The sequence below is a fragment of the Semicossyphus pulcher genome, unplaced genomic scaffold (assembly GCF_022749685.1).
Source record: "Semicossyphus pulcher isolate SPU_LCO1_2020_fin unplaced genomic scaffold, fSemPul1.0.p SCAF_3, whole genome shotgun sequence".
NCBI lineage: Eukaryota > Metazoa > Chordata > Actinopteri > Labriformes > Labridae > Semicossyphus > Semicossyphus pulcher.
The window spans coordinates 10,820,769-10,842,720 of NW_027211704.1; the positions used below are offsets into that span (position 1 = coordinate 10,820,769).

A 21,952-nucleotide genomic window follows, 5' to 3' on the forward strand; every position below is an offset into this window, starting at 1 on the left:
ATCCTGCTTATTATATATTTAATAATGATCACATGGTCCTGATGTCCTGAGGGTCTGATTGTATAAAGAGTCAAACACACTGAGGAGGATTTAAACCTGCAGCAAAAAGTGAATAAAACCAAACAGAACAGTAAATGATGGAGTTAGAAAACAGAAGCACGAGGGACAAATTATTGTGTATGTTGTTGATGGACATTATTTTCCCACAATGCACTTTGTAAAAGGAGATGCAAATGCAGATACATCCTGGACCTGTTTCTGTGCTAAAGTCAGGAAGATTAAACTAAGAATTAACTGATTTTATTGTTTTTAAGAGAGAAAACAAAGGTATTTAATTAATCAGATTTAATTTACTCAGCGAGGTCACCTGAAGCTCCTGATCAACCTCATCAGGAAACAGAATGCTGCAGGTTTCACTGATTATCATCTCCTCTATTAGTGTATCATTAATCTTCATTATTCCTGTAAACAGATCAGCATTTCTTATTTCCCAGCAGGTGTAAATCTCTCAGTCCTACCTGAGCAGGTTATCAGATGTGTCGTCACTCTGAGCCGTTATCAGCTGCACTTTGACTCCAGCTATTAGTCATTAATGAGTCAAATATAAATGTGAACGAGTCCACAGATCCTCGGACTCGGCTGCTGTTCATCCTGAAGACAGGTAAGAAGACCTGAGTTGTATGAGTACAGATCAGCTGCTGCATGTGGAATCTTTATCTTTTGTGCATTTGAAGTGTTAGAGAAAGTTGCTCCATCAGCAGACGTCTGACTTTTTATTCTGCTTGCAGTCTGACTGAACAGACTGAGGCTGCAGTTTAACACCTGTTTTATCTCTCTCCTGCTGTTGTTCATTTCCTGTCAGTGACAGTTTCACTCTGCAACATCGCTTGGATCCCCAAAATCACCATGGTCAGACTCCTCCCAGGTAAATAACATTCATTCTTGTATTGAGCTGAACAATAGCAGAAATCAATCCATAAATGATGCCGTTCAGCAGGACGTGTGCTTCACTGGTCAAACTATCTTTAATCCAGCTTTAATAATCTCCATGGTCATAAAATAATCTATTTTTAAAGTAAGAATCTGGCAAACTGTCAGCAGGTCTTTGTTTGTGCTCATGTTGATGTCTGTAAAATAAGAAGTCCTGTCTCCTCTCTGTTCTCCTGCAGCTCTGGGCGTTCTGCTCGTCCTGCACATCGGTAAGACGTCCCTCAGCATCCTCCCTTCTTCACATGATCCAACACATGCACACATAACCTCTAACACTGCTCTGCTGCCTCTTCCTCAGCCTCCTCCAGTAAACTGGTGTGTCACATGACCAACTGGGCCCAGTACAGGCCTGGCGCCGCCAAATTTACCCCCGACAACATCGACCCCTTCCTGTGCACACACGTGATCTACGCTCTGGCCACCATCAACAGCTTCAACCAGATCAGCCCCGTTGAGTGGAACGACGTGGAGCAGTACGGCCGCCTGAACGTTCTCAAGAAAGCGTGAGTGTAAACACAATCTGACAGGACACACACACACACACACACACACACACTCGGTGTTCAAGGGCTGAATTTTCATTATATCTAAAATCTAACAGACTCTTTTCAGGTGGAGTGAAACTAAAGAGTGAAAATAAAAACATTAACAAAAATAAGAAAGAAGACTGCAGAAGACGTATCTGTATGTAGGATCGTGTGTGCGTCCTAATATCAGCTCTGTCTTTTAATAAGAACTGGTCAATAATAACTGTATATAAGAAGTGGGCGTGGCCTCTGTGACATCACTCATTGTTTATCATGCTGTTTTGTAATCCCGGAGTTTAGCATTTTGGTCGTCACCGTCTTGTTTTCTGAAGCCTGGCGTGACCTTTTTTGGACAAGAGGGTGTAGCTGAAAAAGAGCGAGGGGTTAGCAAATGCTACGTTATTAGCTAATGCTAGCGCTAGTTTCTCTGTTATTGTCATATTAACAGAGATGCTAATTTTGGATTGTGAAAAATAGGCTTTAAACAAACTGTTATTACTGAACAAACAGTCTTCTGAATGTCTTTGAGTCCGACTGAACTATGAACAAGATTGTTTTTCAGGTCACTGTGTTTGCAACTTGTCAATCACAGGTTGCCCCGCCCTAAACCCTCCCCTGCTTTATGGTCTCTGTGACTCTAAATGGCAGCATCATTGACTAAATGAACATCATGCTGTGTTGACTTGAAACTAGAGATTGAGACCATAAACTCATTAGGAAAATGTTTGCTGGGGGAATAAATCAAAAGAGAAGTAGGACCATTTGCTCATAGACTTCTTTTAGAATCAGTGGAGTCGCCCCCTGCTGTATTAAAGATAATACAGGTTTAAGACACTGGCTTATAAACAGTCTATGGTGTAAATTCTAATTAAACTAATGTGTCTATCTCTCTGTCATCAGTAACCCTGCTCTGAAGACTCTGTTGTCTGTCGGAGGAACCAGCAATGGAATCAGCCCGTGAGTATAAATCTCATCTCACATGACACACACCTTCAACTCTCCGTCCACCTTCCTCTGACGTTGTACCTTACGTCCCACCAGATTCATCGCCACAGTCTCCACGCCTGAGAGTCGTGCCGCCTTCATCAAGTCGGCCATCAGCTTCCTGCGAACCCATAAATTTGACGGGCTGAACCTGGCCTGGGAGTACCCTGCTCACAACGGGAGCCCACTGACAGACAAGCAGAAGTTCACCCTGCTCGTCAAGGTGAGCGTGGACCCCATCTTTCACTTATAGTTGATGTAAATGAGGGGTGTGTGTCGATAGATCTGTGCCTTTAAGCCAATAGATTTGAACCTTTTAGTGGTGTCATCTTAAACAAAAAGGACAGCTGAGGATTGCGAGAATGTTGAAACTTCTGCAGGTATTTGATGGAAAACCAAAGTTTTAGACACATTAAAATGTTGACGTGATGATGGCAGAGATGAAACATCAGCACAGGTAAACATTACTCCTTCTAAAGGGGAAGTTAATGGGTGTTCCAAGTTCATGACAATACATCCAATGGTTGTTGAGCACCCCAAACTACAGATGTCTACCTCAAGGTGGCGCTGGAGGAAAGAGAGACGTTTAGAGCCTTTAGTAGACAATGAGATGCTGGATGAATTTAACATTTGATGGTGGTGATAGATGAAAGGTCAAGGGATCACCAAAGAAATTATGGTTTATCCTCAGGACACCATGAACATCTGACCCACATCTTATTCAAATCCATCCAATGATGTTTGAGATATTTAGCTAACATGGTGGGAAAGGAGGTGTCAGAGGAACAGCAAAGGCAGTGGGCTTCTTCCTCTGGGGACCATGAACGTTGGTTAGTCAGGCTTCAGTTTTAGTCCAACCAGATACCTGCAAATACAAATCTTAATATATATCACAAAGCAGATACAGCAAACGAAGCACCATGAGAAGCACTATGAGATGTCTTCATCAGAAGCTAGAGGTGAGGTCTGAGGTGTTGTTGTTGTTGGCTCTGCCTGCAGGAGCTGGTTAAGGCCTTTGAGGATGATGCCAAAGACACCAAGAAGACTCAGCTGCTTCTGTCAGCCAACGTGGCTGGCTTCCTTCCCACCATTGACGCAGCATACGAGGTCAACGAAATCTCAGCGTGAGTTTAATTTTACCGAACTGTTAAACTTACATGTAGATCTGTGATACTCCTTCATAAATGGTAAAACTTCTACTTGAGCTGATATTAAAAAAACACTTTGAATATCAACAGTAAACTTGACTTCATCAATGTCATGACCTATGACTTCCATGGACACTGGGAGGCAGTGACCGGACACAACAGCCCCCTGTACCGCAGCTCTGTGGACTCTGGCTCACACGTTCATCACAACATCGTAAGTCACAATAAAGACACGCACCTTCATCACACTATAACCGCCAAACAGTTTGGTGTTGTACTGTAGGACTGATCTTCTGTGTCCTCATTAGAACTCGTCTATTGGTCACTGGATGGCTCTGGGAGCCCCCGCTGAGAAGCTGCTGCTGGGTGTCCCCACTTACGGGCGAACCTACCGCCTCACCAGTGGAGCTAACGGCCTGGGAGCACCAGCCAAAGGCCCCGCAGACGCTGGACCCTACACTCGCACTGCTGGCTTCTGGGCCTACTATGAGGTACATCACATTCTGTAATGTTTGAGTGTTTAAAGTCGATGTCTCACAACAATGGCTGCTGCATCACTGATGTTAAATTTACAATTTAAAAGCCCAACTATCACCATTTAAGCCTCAAAGGCACATGTGAGTACTCGGAGAAACACCCTGATGTATCATGGTTACTCCTGGTAGTGTTGGTGAAAGATCTGGCCTATTATCTGCCGCTAACCTGAACCTTCCTCTATGTTACCAGATCTGTGGCTTCACCCCTAGCGCAACTGTGGGATGGATCTCTGAACAGGAGGTTCCCTACGCCACCTTTGGCAGTGCCTGGGTGGGCTATGATGACTTGCGCAGCCTTTCTTCAAAGGTAACCACGAGGTCGAATGATATTAGGGCAGCACATGTACAGCCTTGCGATATGTGATTAAATCCAGAGTCCCTTATTCTCCTGTCTAGGTTTATTCATTCATATTTCACTGCTTCCATTAAATCATTTTGTTCATGATGTGGTCCTCCTGTAGGTCCAGTGGATGACGGCCAACCACCTGGGAGGTGCTCATGTCTGGACTCTAGACATGGACGACTTTGGAGGATCCTTCTGCTCCGCTGGATCGTATCCTCTGATCAACCACCTCAGGATGTCAATGGGTAAACACTTCACCATCTCCTTCTCTACCGTGACTTCTTCTTTCTTATTCTATCTACTGACTGATCAAAAGATGCCATCCTGTAATGAAGAGGTTCATATGTAGTTTGCCGTCAAGTGTCAGTAAAGTTTAGTTTCAGCCTCTGTTTACTTGTTTGAATCATTTCCTTCTCCATGTCTGGTTCGGCAGGCTTCGGACCAAAGCCCACCACCACCCCATCCCCCACCACCACCAGGGACCCCGTTGCTGATTTCTGTCGTGGTCGCCCCGATGGTCTGTATGCCAACGTGGCTGATGAGGCCACCTACTTCCAGTGCTTCCAGGGGAACACCTACCTGCACCGCTGCCAGCCTGGACTCATCTACTGGGACTCCTGCAAGTGCTGCAACTGGCCCTGAGCCTCAGAAACTTGACCCACCGTCTCTCACCGAGTCCACCAATGTTCAAGAATCATCAGTGAAATCATCTCAGTGTCAGCCTCCTGTGATTCACATCATGATGCTTCCAACATAAATAAACCTTTAAACAACATGCCTGAATGATGTCTCCTTCTTGTGAACATTTTCACTCGCAACTTTTAAATGCACAATGAAATAACTCTGTTTTAAATCTGCTGCATAAAGTCTTACTTCAGTTACACCCATCTGTATGATATATGTATGATGTCTCTTTGTAATGATGGGTATCACAGGGTTTATTCTAACATCACAATCACTGACTTGACCACACCATTCACAGCTGAATAGTGACATCCAATCGTATCCCTGTAGTGGTGTAGCACCAACATTATACCAACACTTCTTATTACAGTTCCAACTTTGAAGTTTTGATTTTAACTGGTTTTGTATCCAGATAAAGTCCATTACACTTAGACAAATCCAGCGTGTCTCTGCTGACCAGATCACATATCGTTTTACATACATCTTTGTTTTCCCTGCTACATGCACATAAGAGTCAGCCCTCCCCCCGTCCACTAGGGGGTAGTAATGCCTTGAAATCCTTATGGTAGATACCAAAAACACTACGAGAACATCCTCTACAGTAGTGATTAGCAGCTAGCAACGTTGTAAACGTTTATGCCTCCAATAATAAAAAAATGAATATGACTTTATTTGAAACAATAGAAAATAAGCTTCGTCACTTAACAACAACTCTTCCTGTGGCTAAGGTCTTATGGGGGGGGGACTTCAACACAGTGATGGATGAGAGTATGGACAGGTGGCCTCCCAAGAATAAACGGACAAATGAATTGGAAAATATAAGTAGCAGGATAGGCTTGATAGATATCTGGAGACACAGGCACTCGAATGAAAAAGCATATACCTGGAGTAACAAAGATAGGTCTCTTCAATCCCGTATAGACTTTTGGTTAATTTCATCAGATTTGGAGGATAAAGTAGATTCAATCATAATAGAACCAACAGTTCTTACAGATCACAATGCTGTAACAATAAGAATTAATATGGGGGTTAGAGAACAGAATTTTAATAGAGATTACTGGAAATTAAATAAGACACTGTTACAGAATAAAGAATTTCAAAAAGAAACGCAAAAAACTATAGATAAATACTGGAAACAAGCAAAGTTACTTAGTAGTTATAGCAAATACTGGGAGTTAATGAAATTTGAAGTTAGAAATCTTGCCATATTAATGAGTAAAAAGATCTCTAGAACAAACAAAGAGAAAGAGTCTCAAATGGTCACAGAAATTATAAGATTATCAAGTAAATTAAATCTATCTGTAGAAGAAATTAAAGATCTGACAACTGCACAAGCTGAACTGGACAAAATATATGAAGAAAAAGCTAAGGGTGCTTTTGTCAGATCTAGGAGAAGATGGCTTGAGCAAGGTGAAAAATGCACCAAATACTTTTTTAACTTGGAAAAAAGAAATTATGAACAGTCATCTCTGAACAAACTCAGAGTTAATGATGTAATATGTGATAATGAAAAAGAAATCTCACAACATGTGGCCAAGTTCTATGAAACACTGTACAGTGCTGACTCACTAGACCAAGATAATATGGCTGTGTTTCTTAAAGGCTTAGAACCAGATATTAAAAAAATTGATGATAACTATAAATTAATCTGCGACCAAAAAATTAGCTTAAAGGATGTACAAACCTGTATTAAAGCTTTGAAAGACAATAAATCACCTGGAAATGACGGGCTGATTGGAGAATTCTATAAAGACTTTAGTAAGACATTAGCTCCATTTTTAGCAGCAATGTTTGAAGAAGCTTTAGAAAAAGAGGAGTTACCTCCAACTCTGAAACAAGGTTTGATTAAATTAATTCCAAAACCAAACAAAGATAAACTTAGTATTGAGAACTGGAGACCGATCAGTCTGTTGAATAATGATGCCAAAATATTTGCTTCAATTTTTGCCAAAAGACTAAAACTTGGATTAGATGATATTATTGATGAGGAGCAATCTGGATTTATTCCTGGAAGAAACATAGTCAACAACATAAGATTAATACTAGACATGATTGATTATAATTGTTTTCTACCTGATGATAGCTTTATCTTATTTGTTGATTTCTATAAAGCATTTGACACAGTCGGTCACCAGTTTACGATTAAAACTATTGAGTTTTTTGGATTTGGAGAAAGGTTTCAAAAAGCAATAAAAACCTTATATAAAGGATGTAACAGCTCAGTAAAACTGACATGTGGTACCACCCCCAGATTCTGTATTAACCGTGGAATCAGACAGGGCTGTCCATTAAGTCCATTCTTATTTCTTTTGGTTACACAGGTCATGGCTGTACACATAAAAAAGAATACATTTAAAGGTATAAACGCTTTAGACAAAGAATTTAAATTGGCTCAATTAGCAGATGATACAACAATTTTTTTAAGAGATAGATATGAAGTAAACAAAGCAATTGACTGTATTAATGAATTTTCAACTGAATCCGGTCTGAGGATGAATTTAAATAAATCTGTTCTATTGCCAATCAAAGAAAGTGATCTGTCAGACCTGAATGGTATTCCTGTTAAGAACACTGTCACTTACTTAGATGTGGTTATTCATAAAAACGACAAGGATCGCTGTAGCTTAAACTTTAACCCAATAACACAACAAATAGCCAAGAGGTTTAATATGTGGTTGATGAGAGACCTGTCACTGAGTGGCAGAGTTCTTCTTTCCAAAGCTGAAGGTATATCCAGATCTGTATATATGTCCCTGTCTCTTGAAATGCCCCCAGCTATTTACAAGAAATTAGATAAGACTGTATTTAACTTTATCTGGAAGAATAGATGTCACTATATAAAGAAACAAATCCTATGTAACCCTAAAAGTAAAGGAGGCATGGAGGTGTTAAGTTTTGAAATGTTGAACAATACTTTCAAAGTGCAGTGGTTGGCAAACCTAATCAAAGAGATAGATAGCATCTGGAACACTTTTCCTAAGTTTGTATTTAATGCTGTTGGTGGAACCCATTTTTTATTGAAATGTAACTATAAAATAGAAAAATTACAGATTAAACTGTCAAACTTTCATAAACAAGCCTTACTTGCCTGGAAACTAATCTATAAGCATAACTTCTCACCAACTAATTTCTACATGTGGAACAATGAAAATATTCTCTATAAAAACAAATCGTTATTTTACAGGAAGTGGTTTGATTATGGAATTATTTATGTTAAACAACTCTTTAATGCTGGAGGACAATTACTCTCTTACCAAGAATTTATAAATAAATTTCAGCTTCCAGTCCCACCCAAAGAGTTTACAGATGTGTTTGATGCTTTACCAAGAGGTTTACTGCAGCTTTTTCAGAGCGCAGGAACTTATGATTTTACTTTTCCTACTGCTGGCTCTTTTGATAGTCGGATTTTTGTGGGAGAAGTCGATATAACAAAGAAAAAATGCTCAAATAAATATATTAGAAATTGTATGCTAACCCCATCTTTACCCTTAGGACAATCTTTTTGGAATTCATGTTATGGAGATATTACTTGGCAAGAAGCATGGATGGTTGGTGAGAAGTTTTGCTTAAACAATAAAGTTAAAGAGGTTTCATTTAAGATATTACATAAGATTTATCCAACACAAAAGAAATTAGCAAGATTTAATATTGATAATGATCTGTTGTGTAAATTCTGTGAGAATGAAGAGGAAACAATTCATCATCTGTTTTATCAATGTGTATTTTCAAAAACATTTTGGATTGATGTACAGCATTATATCAGGACAATAACAGGACAAGTAATTCTTTTACAGGAAAAGGACATCTTCATTTACTTTGACGAAAATGTGGACAATTATACAGCTTTTTTTGTACAATTAATCCTGATGCTTGGGAAATTTCATATTCACAAGAAAAAATGGGCAAACTCTAAACCAAATGCTGATGTGTTTTTTTTGGAACTGCAGCAATATGCTGATACAATCAAAAACTGTAAAAATAAGAAGGCTATCAGAACAAAACAAATTTTAGAAAGTTTCAATATGTACTCCAGATAAAGAGATAAAGAGATGTGTAGCTTATTTCTGGCAATAATGTTTGTAATAATCAAAATAACCATATTATCTTGTTTGTTTTTATTTTGCTTTATTTTGTTTTGTTGTGTCTTATGGAAGGGGTGGGGGGAGGGGTTATTTGTCTGATATGTATGCTTGTATGTATGTTATGTACTAATAATAATTAAAAAAAAAAAAAAAAAGATTAGCAGCTAGCACTAGCTACCAAACAGCTAGCCATCAGCCGGTACAAATATGGATAAATAAACTGCTAGCGAGACAGGCCTACTATGAGGTACATCACATTCTGTAATGCCTGTTTGTGTTTGAAGTCGAGAAACACCCTGAAGTATCCCGGGTACAACTGGTAGTGTTGGTGTTGGCCAATAATCTGCCGCTAACTTGAACTATGCACATATGAGTCAGCCCTCTCCCTGTCCACTAGGGGGTGGTAATGCCTCAGAAGCCTTTTGGTAAACACTACTAGAACAGCCTCTACAGTAGTGATTAACAGCTAGCATTAAGTACCTAACAGCTATCCATCAGCTGGTACAAACATTTGGATAAATAAGCTATGAGAAGGACAAACATCTGACCAAATTTACGTGCTCTCCTTTATGATAGTTTTCTCCCTGTTTTAATAAAACAACAGCTGGATTTTTTCAGGGTAACTTTAGCTGATTTTATCAGATGCTGTGTCCTGGTTTGAATTCTTATTTTAACACACTGCATGTGGTGGACTGTGCACACGATGTACTTACTTGCTTAGTGTGTGGATTCTGACAGGGTGGAGTTGTCTCAAATATATCACAGCTGTCGTACACTTCAGAAATCATGACCCAACATTTAACCCTTTCTTCTTCTTCTTTTTAAATGCTGAATTACAATCAGGTGAGCTAAACATTTGACCATGATTGTCACTTAACTTCAAATCAGTATAACTTGGGTTGTTGTGAAATTACCCTGCCACCTTCACCAACGGCGTGTTCCCTCCTTCAACTATGAAGCCAAGATGGCGTCCACCACCTGGGCACCAATACTGCTCCACATATTTACAGGATTATTGGTTTAATCTTTCATTAAACACAAAAAAGGTAAAAATCTTCCTCTGTTTGACCTTTGACACCTATAAAATATGTTTTAAATCCGACTTTGATCAGTGACCTGAGTCTGGTTTCCTGATTTATCGAACTGTGTAACCTTTCTGATCACACTGTGGCTCACTCATCCAAACCCATCGGTCAGAAGGCTTTCTCTGAACTGTTCGTGGAGCGATGAAATGATCCCAGCCTGCACATCAATGAGGGGTCTACCTGGGTTAGCTTTGGACCGTGGATGGGCTCGGAGGGGGCTTGTAAGTGGGTCGGTGTTGGGGTTCATATGGATGTGTACATGGGCTACAGAGGGATATAGCATGCAGACAGTTAACATGGTCCCAACTGGGCTACATTCATAAATCACTGGCCCCGTATGGAGCCCATTAGGGGCCCTCTTCATGTCCCCTCTATGAACGTCTGAACGAATATATTTGTGTTATTTAAAGAGTGACTGCACACTTAAACATGTTTTTTGAGCTGTAATCTAAATGATATTGCTGTACTGTGATGAAACACATCAATGCTGGTGTTAATATTGACAATTCTTTCCAAATGTATCAGTATTTCATGGGTTGGAAATGGCTCCAACACGCCATCTACGGTTTTAAATCAGCCCTGAAACTTGCCAGCCGATGGTGACGTAGAGACGACCGTTTGGGACAAAACTACGTAATGAAATTTATTTTTTAAAAATGTTAACGCCTGTCAATCAGAGGTTGGCACCACACCCCTTCCGGTCCCCGTCTTTGAGAGGGAGTCTGTGAAACCGCGCTCATTTTCAAATATATCCTCATCAATAGAGTTTACATTATTTTTGCTGGCACATTTTACACTGTTATGTTACCACTCAGAGACTGCGCCCATTCTCTCTTGCCCTTGCATTGCCTCGGCTCAGAAAGCTCCGGCTTCAGGCATTAGAGCGGCTGGAGCCAACAGCTTGAACTGATCGGGCTCTGGACCACCATGGCCCTCCACCACACTAAAGCGCTCTTCAGGGGACTCTGGAGGGGAGAAGTCCTCCACCTCAGAAAAGCCCTCTGTGGCATATGAGCCGCGTGACTCTGTGTCGCTCTCAGTTATGGTCAGACCCGGGTGTGAAGTTACTCTTTTATCTTGATCGGACAATGTACAGAACAAGCATGCACCTGATATTCTTTATGAACTAATAAATACACCTCAAGCTTTATTCAGGTGATGTGGAGTTTGACTTTAACCTGCTGAAGAACATGTCAGAGTAACGTGATCATGCAGCCCGGTCACTCAGAGAACTTGTTTATTGATCCTGAGATATTAAATCAGTGTTGTACCACAGCGTACCAGACACCGGCCTGATGACAGTAAACTGCTGTCCAGGCATTTCTCCACACTGCTGATATCAGCGATCTTAACTGGACCAGCAGAGGCTCTTCAGGTGTCCTCATGATGACTCCTGTGCATAGTGTGAAGGTGCTTTAAGGTCGCCTCTCTGTGCATTAATAAGGTAACAATGCAGAGAAGATGAACATGAAGATCAGCTCTAGTGTATTTACTTTGTTCCCCTTGCTCTGTGCCACTTCGTCTTTGTCCTGCGTGTCAAGCGTTCCAGCGCCCCTCCCAGAGTTCACAGTGTTGGTTTGACCCTTTTGGATTGTTTATTCCTGACCTCGCCTTTGCCTGCTCCTTATTGGACCTGTTTGCCTTTCGCTGACTGCCTACCTGTGTAATGAACTCTGCTTGCTAAGACTGTTTTTTTTATCATACCATGTTTGAGTCTGAGTCCTTTCCCTGTGCACCCAGCCGTTACAGTCCCATTGTTCGCCCTCTAACAAAAGTTTGATGGTTCCTAACACCTGTGCAGGTGATTCTCAGATGACATGTTGGTTTATTTATCCATCCATTATCTATATATAGATATCTATCTATCTATCTATCCATACCTTATCCTGTTAAGGGTCGCGGGGGGCTGGAGCCTATCCCAGCTGTCATTGGGCGAAAGGCGGGGTACACCGTGGACTGGTCGCCAGTCAGTCACAGGGCTGACACATAAGACTTGTTCGAGGTGACTGCCTGCTCGCCTCGACAGGTGAGAGTAGCAGATTGCAGTCGGGGGAGGAGTCATAAAGTCGGACACTTCTTTGTTGAAAAGTTTGCTGCTCGCCTCGTCAAGCATCTGTAATACCAACACCTCACTGTAAACTGAAGTGAATAAAGTCTTCATTTGTTGTTGTTGTTGTTGTTGTTGTTGTTATTACTATCATTATTATTTTAATTGGATGTAATATTAAGTTCTCATTATACTTTATTCAGGGCTTTTAATAGTTATTTACTATAAATGTCATTGTATTTATCTTTATTAAGACAACGTTCATGAGGAATGAGTCAGTGGAGAGCAACTGCAGCGCCTGGCCCTGAGAACTGCGGCCGCCTCGCTCCAGCGGGACTTCAAAGCCTCGCGTAGTCGGGTTTTCAGAGTAAGTCGGACAACAATCTAACCGTCATGCAACATGCTTGGCAAGGCGGCGATCGATTCTGCGCAGGCCGTGCTCATCTTGAACAAGCCTACAGAGACAGACAACCTTTCGGGCAATTTAGAGTCACCAATTAACCTAACAAGCACTGTGGGAGGAAGCCGGAGACCCGGGAGGGAACCCACGCATGCAAGAGGAAAACACGGACTCCACAGAGAAATGCCAACTTTATCCAAACCCGGGTTTCATTCACTTGTATGAGAAAATTTGTCCAAACTTTTGACTGGTTGTGCATAAATAATAATAGCTTTATTTATATAGCAACTTTAAAAACAGATGCTTAAGTGCTTTGACAGGTAAAGCAAAGGCAGGAGCTCAGGAACTTTACAGAACACAAAACAGATTACAGAACTTTCAACAATGAGGCCAAACTGAGAGAAGTCTTGAAAGTTCAACAAAGGTCAAACACAATAAAAGGTCAACAAGAATAAGTGCAAATAAAAGGAATCAAAGTGATGAAACAGAAACAAAGGCAGTTAGAGCAATAAGCAATGTAAATAAGGAGATAAATGAAGAAATAAAAGGTTTTAAAAAGACAATAAAAAGACGACCATTAAAAGGGTTTGAATAAATATGATGCTGACAGCGTGCATTAAACATCAAACAGCTCAATAATAATCTTATCAGCCTCCTCATGGTGGCAGATAAACAGCAGGTTACACCTGTGAAAGCTGGCAGAGGTGAACAAAGCCGCTATAGGTTAGATTAGAGTTTACGATGCTGCTGATACGACGTCCTGATAGTTGCAAAACAGCTCAGAAAACAGAAACCATGGCAGACTCACTGTCACACACAGCACAGTTGCGTAACTACATTATCAATAGAACAATTAATCATTCATCTCTGCTCCACAGCAACGTTCAATAATAACAGGGCTTATTGTTGGATGATTAAAGAGAGATAAAGTCAATGAGATCAAACTTTACACCTCAGAAGATCCTGCTGATCATCGCTCATCTGCTGTCCTTAGACGGGTCACTGACAGAGACGTCTCGCACTGAAGAGTCTGTGAGGTTTCATGAATTTAGTTAGTTTAATAAAAGAAATAAAAGCTTCAATGCTTTTTAATAAAGCATTAAAGCTTTACAAAGACATGAGGTTGTTACCTGAGGACGCAGCGGATCACCTGACTGAAGGCTGATATGCTGAAGGCTCACTGATCAGGCCGTGTGTTCACATAGTGTTTCTGTGCCGAGCGTAGCTGCCAGTATTAGACCCAGGCCTGTTTTATATATAATAAGCTCTCATCTTATCCCCTCTGTTATCTGTTATCCCCTCTGTACCTACAGTTTACTGAACTTATCCTATTTTGCCTCATGGTCTGTCAGGAGGACTGACATCCTCTGCAGAGGGGGGACACAAAGGTAAGCTTCACCTGGGATTGAGCCGTCTCCCTTCATCCTGTGTTTCAAACAGCTTCTTCTCTGTAGGCTTCAGACATCCACTGAGACATGGCTGAGAGGGGTAAAACACAGTCCTTCTTCTTAGTTTGAATGTGTCTGCAGTTTGTTTCAGGCTGGATTGAAACTGGGAAAGTAAACTCTCACATCATCCAGGTACAGTAACGCCTGTAACCTGGGACGTGCAGGAAGGTAAGTATTCAGAAGTTTCCTAAGAACATTCAGGTGTTTTATGACGTGAAGTGTGAAGTTGTGAGCCTCGAACGACATGACAACCTCCAGGGATCAGAGGGCTTTCATCCTCCTCTCAGTGACCTCCTCTTCATCAAGTAAAACCAGGAAACCTGCTGAGACCACCACAGCTCACCACAACTCCAACAGCCTCCAAACCTGCTGACACCACTGCTCCAGCCTCTACAGCAACCCCCAAAGCCAGCGGTACCTGTTTTCCTGTTTTCATCAGTGCTGTTATTTCTGCCTGCAGATATTAACATGTGTGTAAATGATAGGGGAGTGTCAGCCCTGCAGGTGTTACATTATATATCTGAGATCATCACCTGCCAGGTACTGTTACTTCATATTTGGCATCCTCGCCTCCTAATCACACCTGCAAAACACCTACACCTGCAAACAGCCTGCGACATAAACACCTTCAGAGCACTTCTGTTTGTTCTGCCCGTATCAGTCCTCCTTGTGTCCCAGAGTGCCCCTGTCAGCGTGTGTGTGTGTGTGTGTGGTCAACGTTCAGCGTCGGCAATGAGCAAAGAGAAGAGATAAAGCTATCACAGCAGTTAGTGAGAGAAACACACATTATATAATTCATTATTATTGTTTGTCAGCATATATCTGTGTGTGTGTGTTTGTACTGATGCTTTTACACTGATAAACTAACACACAGATAAATACAGTTATTTTGATTTGTCTTCATCTCTCGTTCACTTTAATTCACTTTATATTTCCACCTCTCACAGTTATAATAATAGCACACATACATGCTCTTACACTGGCTGAAGCATTCAGAAACAGACGCTGTTAAAGATTTCATGCATGTATATTCTTATAATTGTGCTGATTTCCTTTGTTAGATTCACTAATGATGATGTTACACAATGTTACAATGTTACGATTTCATTTAGCAGACGCTTTTGTCCAAAGGGACGTACATCTGAGAGTTAATACACAAGCAACGATCAAGAAGGGAGGGAACGAAGTCAGAAAGAGCCAACAAACAGCTTCAAGTGCGACCGTTTACTTACTCTTTTTTAAATGGTAACTGGACTGTACTTATATATCTCTTTTCTAGTCCCATTCACACACTCATTCACACACTGACGGCAAAGGCCCAAGTGCCAATCTCCAACCAGATCTTTGCTCATTCACGCCCGATGGTTATGCCACCAGGAGCAATTTGGGGTTCAGTTTCTTGCCCAAGGACACGTCGACATGTGACTGTAGCAGTCGGGTATCAGACCACCAACCTTCTGATTGAGATTTCACTTGCAAGGACTATGCCACAACAATATGCCTCATGAAGATTTAATGTAAGTTTGGGAATTATAAGTGTTGAGACACATTTCTGTGAAGGTGATGCTGAAGGCCCGGCAGAGGGAGACTCAGAGCTGATTTCGGCCCAGACTGTACCAAGAGTCGGACAGAGACATGAGAGAAGGATACTAGGAAGGGATGAGGAAGGAGGAAGGAGGGTAGATGGATGAGAGGAGGGGAAAGGAGGGTGGGTCGAAGAATCTGAGACAAACAGAGTTGAGTGGGATGACATGACAGATGATTGTAGATGTGGTTTTAGGCGTGGTCCTGCCCCGAACCTGAGTTAATACATTAACTTCATATGATGAATGTCCTGTGTTTAAGATGAGCTCTTAAATAAAACTATTATTTATTATACTATTATAAATATTGTTTCTGTCTCACATCCCGGGTTTAATAAAAGGTTGCTGGTTTGATTCCTGTGTTAAACCCTCAAAGCGTCTCTGTGACAGCAAACTAATGACGAGTTCAAAGACTCGTCTTTAAAAAGGACCCGACAGTAAAACAGTGTTTTAAACTTGAATGTGGAGCAGAACTTTGGGTTAGTCCAGATATATTAATAAAACACATTCAAAGTGTTGTCACTCACAAACAAGCAGCACAATGAAACCAGAGAGCCGTAAAGAATCAGAGCAACAGACCGAGCTGAAGACTTAAGATCAGGCAACGTGAGGGACAGCCTGCAGGGTCAGACCTCCCGACCCCTGAGACCTGACAGACCTGAAAGAACCTTGATTTACCTGTCCAGAGACAAAGGCTCGAACTCTCTGTCCTTCACACCTCTGCAGGTCAATTAAAGAGTCCCAGAGGGAAGAAGTCATGGAGATATCTCAAGCTTACGCCGTGCGTCTCCTTTAATAACGTGCGCTTCTTAAATTATAATAAATCCTTAAATCGAATCAAGTTTTACTGTTTAAAGATGGTTAAATTATGTTTTTCATGTGCCTGAGTGTCAGTAATAACTGGATTAAAAGGGATATCTGTGGTCGGGTTACATAAGAGGAACAATAAGATGTTTATCGTGTGTGCAGTATCAGACTATGGTCCTCAGGACTCTTCTCCGATCAGCTCATTAATGATAATAACCAAACATCCACTGACCTCCACGACAGCTGTCAATGATTGTCTACATGTAGTCCATACTCTGCAGGATCTTATCAAACACAGCTTCTAATAATCATCCAATTTATTGCCCCAATTTGTCAGAGCTGCACCTCCTCACTTGTATAAAAGGAGGCTGTCTGCAGCTGAACGTTGGGTCTCTCATCAGCTCCACAGGTGAGTTTACAGGTGGACGAACCTCTGAGTTTAATCCTGATGATGTTTCTTCTGCTCAGTCGATCACACATTTACCTTTTGTCTTCCAGTAACTCAGTGCAGGCGTGACAACTGAACTCAGGATGACCAGGCTAACTATTCTAGCAGGTGTTTATCTCATCATGCTGCATGTTTACTCATTTGTTCTTCATGTATCAGAGCATGTTTCTAACCGTCTCTCTGCTCCTCAGGCCTTTGCCTGGCGATGTGCCATCTGGGTGAGTCTCTGTCACTGTAACACACCATCGTCTCATCCTTCACTTCTATATCATCAAAGATGTAATGCTCTCTTTCCTCCATCACAGGATCTGCTTCCCAGATGATCTGCTACTTCACCAACTGGTCCCAGTACAGACCCGGGGAGGGCAAGTACATGCCACAGAACGTGGACCCCTTCCTGTGCACCCACCTGATCTACGCATTCTCCATCATCAACAGTGGAAACCAGCTGGTTACCTACGAGTGGAATGATGACGTCCTCTACAAGTCCTTCAACGGCCTCAAGGACAAGTAAGATCAACACAGAGCAGAGGTCGGAGGTCAGGCTGAGCTGCAGAGCCTCTGAAGCCGACCCGCTGAAGAAGCTCTGGTTGAATGTTTTATAGACGTAACTCCCTCGTGTTGTGTTTTGCAGGAATCCTCACCTGAAGACTCTGCTGGCTGTCGGAGGATGGAACTTCGGTTCAACTCAGTGAGTCACATTTTACACACCAACACGACAGGTCACATGTCTACACACACACACACCCACAGAGAGAGAGAGAGATAGCTCAGAGTTCAGTCAGAGTTGATACGCTATTTCATTCTTGAAACATCCTGAAGCAGCTTACGATTGTTTTTATTTGCTAGAGTACGTCAGCTTTAGAGAGCTAACAGGAAGAGTTAAAGTGTTGTGTTCCAGCTATGAAGCTGTAATATAATAATATCTTTCCACCAGCACCATCCTAAACATCCATCACACATCTCTTTGAGTCTGTTGGCTGCTGAGGGTAAAACACTGTCAGTACACACACACTAACAGTCTGTTCCTGCAGGTTCTCCATCATGGTGTCCACTCCCGCCAACCGTCAGACATTCATCCAGTCCTCCATCAAGTTCCTGAGAACTCACGGATTCGATGGTCTGGATCTGGACTGGGAGTACCCTGGATCTCGCGGAAGTCCTCCAGAAGACAAGCAGAGGTTCACTCTGCTCTGCAGGGTGGGGACACCTTTCTCTCCTTCATGAGCTCCTGTGACATCATCACGGCGTCTTTCTCACTTCCTGTTTGGTGTGTTTTTGCAGGAACTGGTTGCTGCCTATGCTGCCGAGGCCAAGTCCACCGGCAGACCTCAGCTCATGCTGACAGCTGCAGTGTCGGCTGGAAAGGGAACCATCGATGCAGGATACGAGATCGCCGAGATCGCCAAGTGAGTCAGCTGACTGTGTTACTGATGAGAAACAGGAAGTTGCGCAGAGCTTTGAGAGAGGATGATTTACTCTTCTCTGTCTGCAGGGAGCTGGACTTCATCAACGTGATGACCTACGACTTCCATGGAACCTGGGAGCGAGTCACTGGACACAACAGCCCGCTGTTCCGTGGCTCCGTTGACAACGGCGACCTGATCTACTTCAATACCGTACGACCACATCAGAGGCCGGAGAATGAAGGTGACTGTATGTTATAGATACTTTAACCTTTATGTCTTTCATCTTCTTTTGCAGGACTATGCCATGAAGTACTGGAGAGACAAGGGCACCCCCGTGGAAAAGCTGAGGATGGGCTTTGCTACCTACGGTCGCACCTTCCGTCTGACATCATCAAACACAGGTGTTGGAGCCCCAGCCAGCGGCCCCGCAGCCGCCGGTCCGTTCACACGGGAGGCTGGATTCTGGGCCTACTATGAGGTACATGTTTGATAAGCCTGGACAAATTTATATCATGGTCAGGGCGGATACTCGATTCTGATTGGCAACAGCTCGTACACAAGCTAACAGCTAATCACAATATTTCATTAGCTTCCTGGCTCTTATAAAACATGATTAACGGTCTTTTCTTTGGAAGTGACCGTGGTGTGAGCAGGACGGTACATACGAGGGGTCCATACTCCTGATAATAGACGCCTCATTGGGCTTTGTCCTTACATATCATTCATCAAATGGTCAAAAGTATAGATCCATGTCAGAGCTGCACTCACACTTCCTGCTGTCTTTGGTGTAGATCTGCAGCTTCATGAAGGGAACCCTCATTCAGTGGATCGAAGACCAGAAGGTCCCCTATGCCACCAAGAACAACGAGTGGGTGGGATTCGACACCAGGGAGAGCTTTGAGACCAAGGTGGGTCAATCAGCTCATATTTCAGCAGATTCACAGCACATCTAAAGTTTATACACCTGTTTATATTGTATTTGGTCCGCCCCTCAGGTCCGTTACATGCAGGAGCAGAAGTTTGGCGGTGCCTTCGTGTGGGCTCTGGATTTGGACGACTTTGCTGGAAGGTTCTGTGGAGAGGGAGCCCACCCTCTGCTGAGCCACCTTCGCAAACTGCTCGCCATCGGTGAGTCCAAGTGTTTTATAATGAGAGTTTCCTTGGATTGTTTACACATGGTTTGGTTTGTTAAGTTAACCCCTTCCTCTCCCTCTACCCCTCAGAGCTGCCCCCTCTGCCCGCCACCACCACCCCCAGGCCTGGTGCGAGCACCACCACCCCCAGGCCCGGTGCGAGCACCACCACCCGTCCCACCACCACCACCGTGACCACCCACGCCCCCGGGAGCGGCTTCTGCAACGGCAAACCTGACGGCCTGTACCCCAAGCTCGACGACAGGAGTAGCTTCTACATGTGCGCCGGAGGCATCACCCACGTGAGGCAGTGCGGTACCGGATCTGTGTTCGACGACGGCTGCAAGTGCTGCGTGTGGCCCTGAACCACCTAAGGAGACACCTGTAACTCACCTGATGAAAAAGTCCTTTAATAAATATACTTTTAAACTTCTACACGTGTGAGATCTCTTACTTGAATAATCTGTGCTCAGTGTTTAAATATTTCACCTCTACAGCTGCTCTTCTTTTGGTGTCAGAACTGAACTTTAATAGATACCTGACTCTGCTCATTTTAATCCTAAATAAATATATAAAAACTATTACCAATTAAAATTAGCTTCTCAGATTCAGTGTTTTTGTCACCACAGCACAAACAGCAGGGCAGGAACCTTCCTGCAGATACAGTATAAATTAAACCTCCTGCTCCTCCTGTACCTGTACCTGTCACATTCACTCAGCAGGCCTGCAGGATAAATCTCTCTAAACACAAACACATACCTTCATATTTAACATAATAGATATCACAGATAGCATCGGGCTGCTCTCAGAACAAGAGATGAAAAATAAAGGTTGCGCAGGAATCGGTTTCAACCTTCTTGTGCTTCTTTTGTCACAACAGCAGCCTGTCAAAGCAGTGTGAATGTGATGGCGCATTTGTAGGGAGGTAAAGTAAAAACCACAGAGGAACTAAAGGTACAACAAACCGACCGCTTCAAACACAGAGTGAGAGAGAGAAAGGGGACCTCAATCCAAGTGTTCCAGACTGGCAGTGAGAGCAGGAGGCGTCTGGTGAGGGGAGAAAACCTGAGTGTTAGCAGTGAGCATCACAGAGGTGTGTCTTGGTGGTTTTTACAAGTGTAACACTGACGACAGGAGGCCTGCATGACTCTTAGAGTCAGAGAGAACATTTAAAGGAACAATCCAGCACATACCTGCAGGATGATACTAGGACTCTGCCTGCCTGTCCCTGCAGAGAACGGAGAGACTCTCACTGCGGTTACAACAGCAGTCCCAGGTAACTCACCTGTAAGGAAGGCTGGATATAACGACAGCAGCACAGGTGTAAATGACCTAGGCCCACGTTATTCTGTAACCCTGTAATTAAAACTCATTCATTAAAATAAATACATTTATTTGTGTGTGTGTGTGTGTGTGTGTGTGTGTGTGTTGCTCATTGAGAAGCTTTAGCCTGCAGGTGAAACTCGTCACCTGTACATTTACAGATATTAACGCTCACAGGGCCTCTCTGATGTTACAAACTCTGGTTTCATGTTAAAATGCTTCAGGTGAAAATGTGAAAGTGGGTCAGACTGAAACAGAGAGCATTCAGGTGTTCATGCACAGGGAGGAAAACACCAAACAGTTTTTATATGAGATAAAGTTTCGTGCTGAATAAAAACACATTCTGATTTAAGAGCTCCTGTAATGAACTTTCAGTTTGTGTTGATTTTGGCGCCCCCTGTGGACAAAGCCGTACCTCCTATCTCTTTGCTGATTTTGTCCTGTACATGCTCAAGTGGTGATTTTTAACATAGACTGTATAAAAACATAGACGACATGACAGCTCCCTAAAAGTGAAGCCAAACCCTCTCTATCGCCCCCTGCTGACTGGCTGCAGTATAGGTCATAAAGGCCGCCTCCTCCATGTTAACAGATGGGACATGAGTCAAACTATAAAATCAAAATACACGGCCGATAAATTTTTCTCAAACATGGTTTCTGTCATTATAGTTAGTTCTTATCATGCTGATTTATGTCCAAGTGTTCATTTTGCTGACAAGTTTATTTTTAATTAGTTATTTGATGCTTTAAAAAGGATGATTGACAGCTCTGTTGACCAATTCGGCTCCTGCAGCCGATCAGTTCCGGGTGAGCAGAGCGGAGGACGATCCGCGAGTGGAAACGTAACTAAAACAATCACTACAGTCATTGAAGTTTCCACACCTGTGAACGTTAACCTCAGACCAACACAGAGAAGCTGTTCTACTGTTAAAAACGCCGGCGAGCGGGGATAAGTTAAGTGTGTGTTTTGATTAG

The 21,952-nt window shown here is 42.6% G+C and overlaps 2 protein-coding genes across 2 annotated transcripts; both read left to right on the plus strand.

Annotated features, from left to right (window-relative positions):
- Nucleotides 1–867: 867 nt before the first annotated feature.
- Nucleotides 868–5,244, plus strand: chia.1 (chitinase, acidic.1). The gene is made up of 11 exons (XM_069677520.1): nt 868–925; nt 1,170–1,199; nt 1,289–1,493; nt 2,418–2,474; nt 2,559–2,724; nt 3,501–3,625; nt 3,740–3,863; nt 3,958–4,140; nt 4,376–4,492; nt 4,647–4,773; nt 4,962–5,244. Exons 1-11 carry the CDS (start codon nt 907–909, stop codon nt 5,168–5,170), a joined length of 1,362 nt encoding a protein of 453 aa, XP_069533621.1. The 5' UTR covers nt 868–906; the 3' UTR covers nt 5,171–5,244.
- Nucleotides 5,245–17,195: 11,951 nt separating this feature from the next.
- Nucleotides 17,196–20,019, plus strand: LOC138605330 (acidic mammalian chitinase-like). Its single transcript, XM_069677510.1, has 11 exons — nt 17,196–17,220; nt 17,304–17,330; nt 17,418–17,622; nt 17,747–17,803; nt 18,147–18,312; nt 18,397–18,521; nt 18,608–18,731; nt 18,817–18,999; nt 19,313–19,429; nt 19,517–19,649; nt 19,745–20,019. The coding sequence occupies exons 1-11, from the start codon at nt 17,196–17,198 to the stop codon at nt 20,017–20,019; spliced, it is 1,437 nt and encodes a 478-aa protein (XP_069533611.1).
- The last annotated feature ends 1,933 nt before the right edge of the window (nt 20,020–21,952 follow it).

Bases quoted from the DNA above. Each gene is read 5' to 3' on its own strand.
- chia.1 (XM_069677520.1), top strand. The intron at 1,200-1,288 runs GTAAGACGTCCC...CCTCTTCCTCAG, and splicing joins TCTGCTCGTCCTGCACATCG to CCTCCTCCAGTAAACTGGTG. The intron at 3,626-3,739 runs GTGAGTTTAATT...GAATATCAACAG, and splicing joins GAGGTCAACGAAATCTCAGC to TAAACTTGACTTCATCAATG.
- LOC138605330 (XM_069677510.1), top strand. From the start codon at position 17,196: ATGACCAGGCTAACTATTCTAGCAG. The intron at 17,623-17,746 runs GTAAGATCAACA...TGTGTTTTGCAG, and splicing joins TTCAACGGCCTCAAGGACAA to GAATCCTCACCTGAAGACTC. The intron at 19,650-19,744 runs GTGAGTCCAAGT...TCTACCCCTCAG, and splicing joins TCGCAAACTGCTCGCCATCG to AGCTGCCCCCTCTGCCCGCC.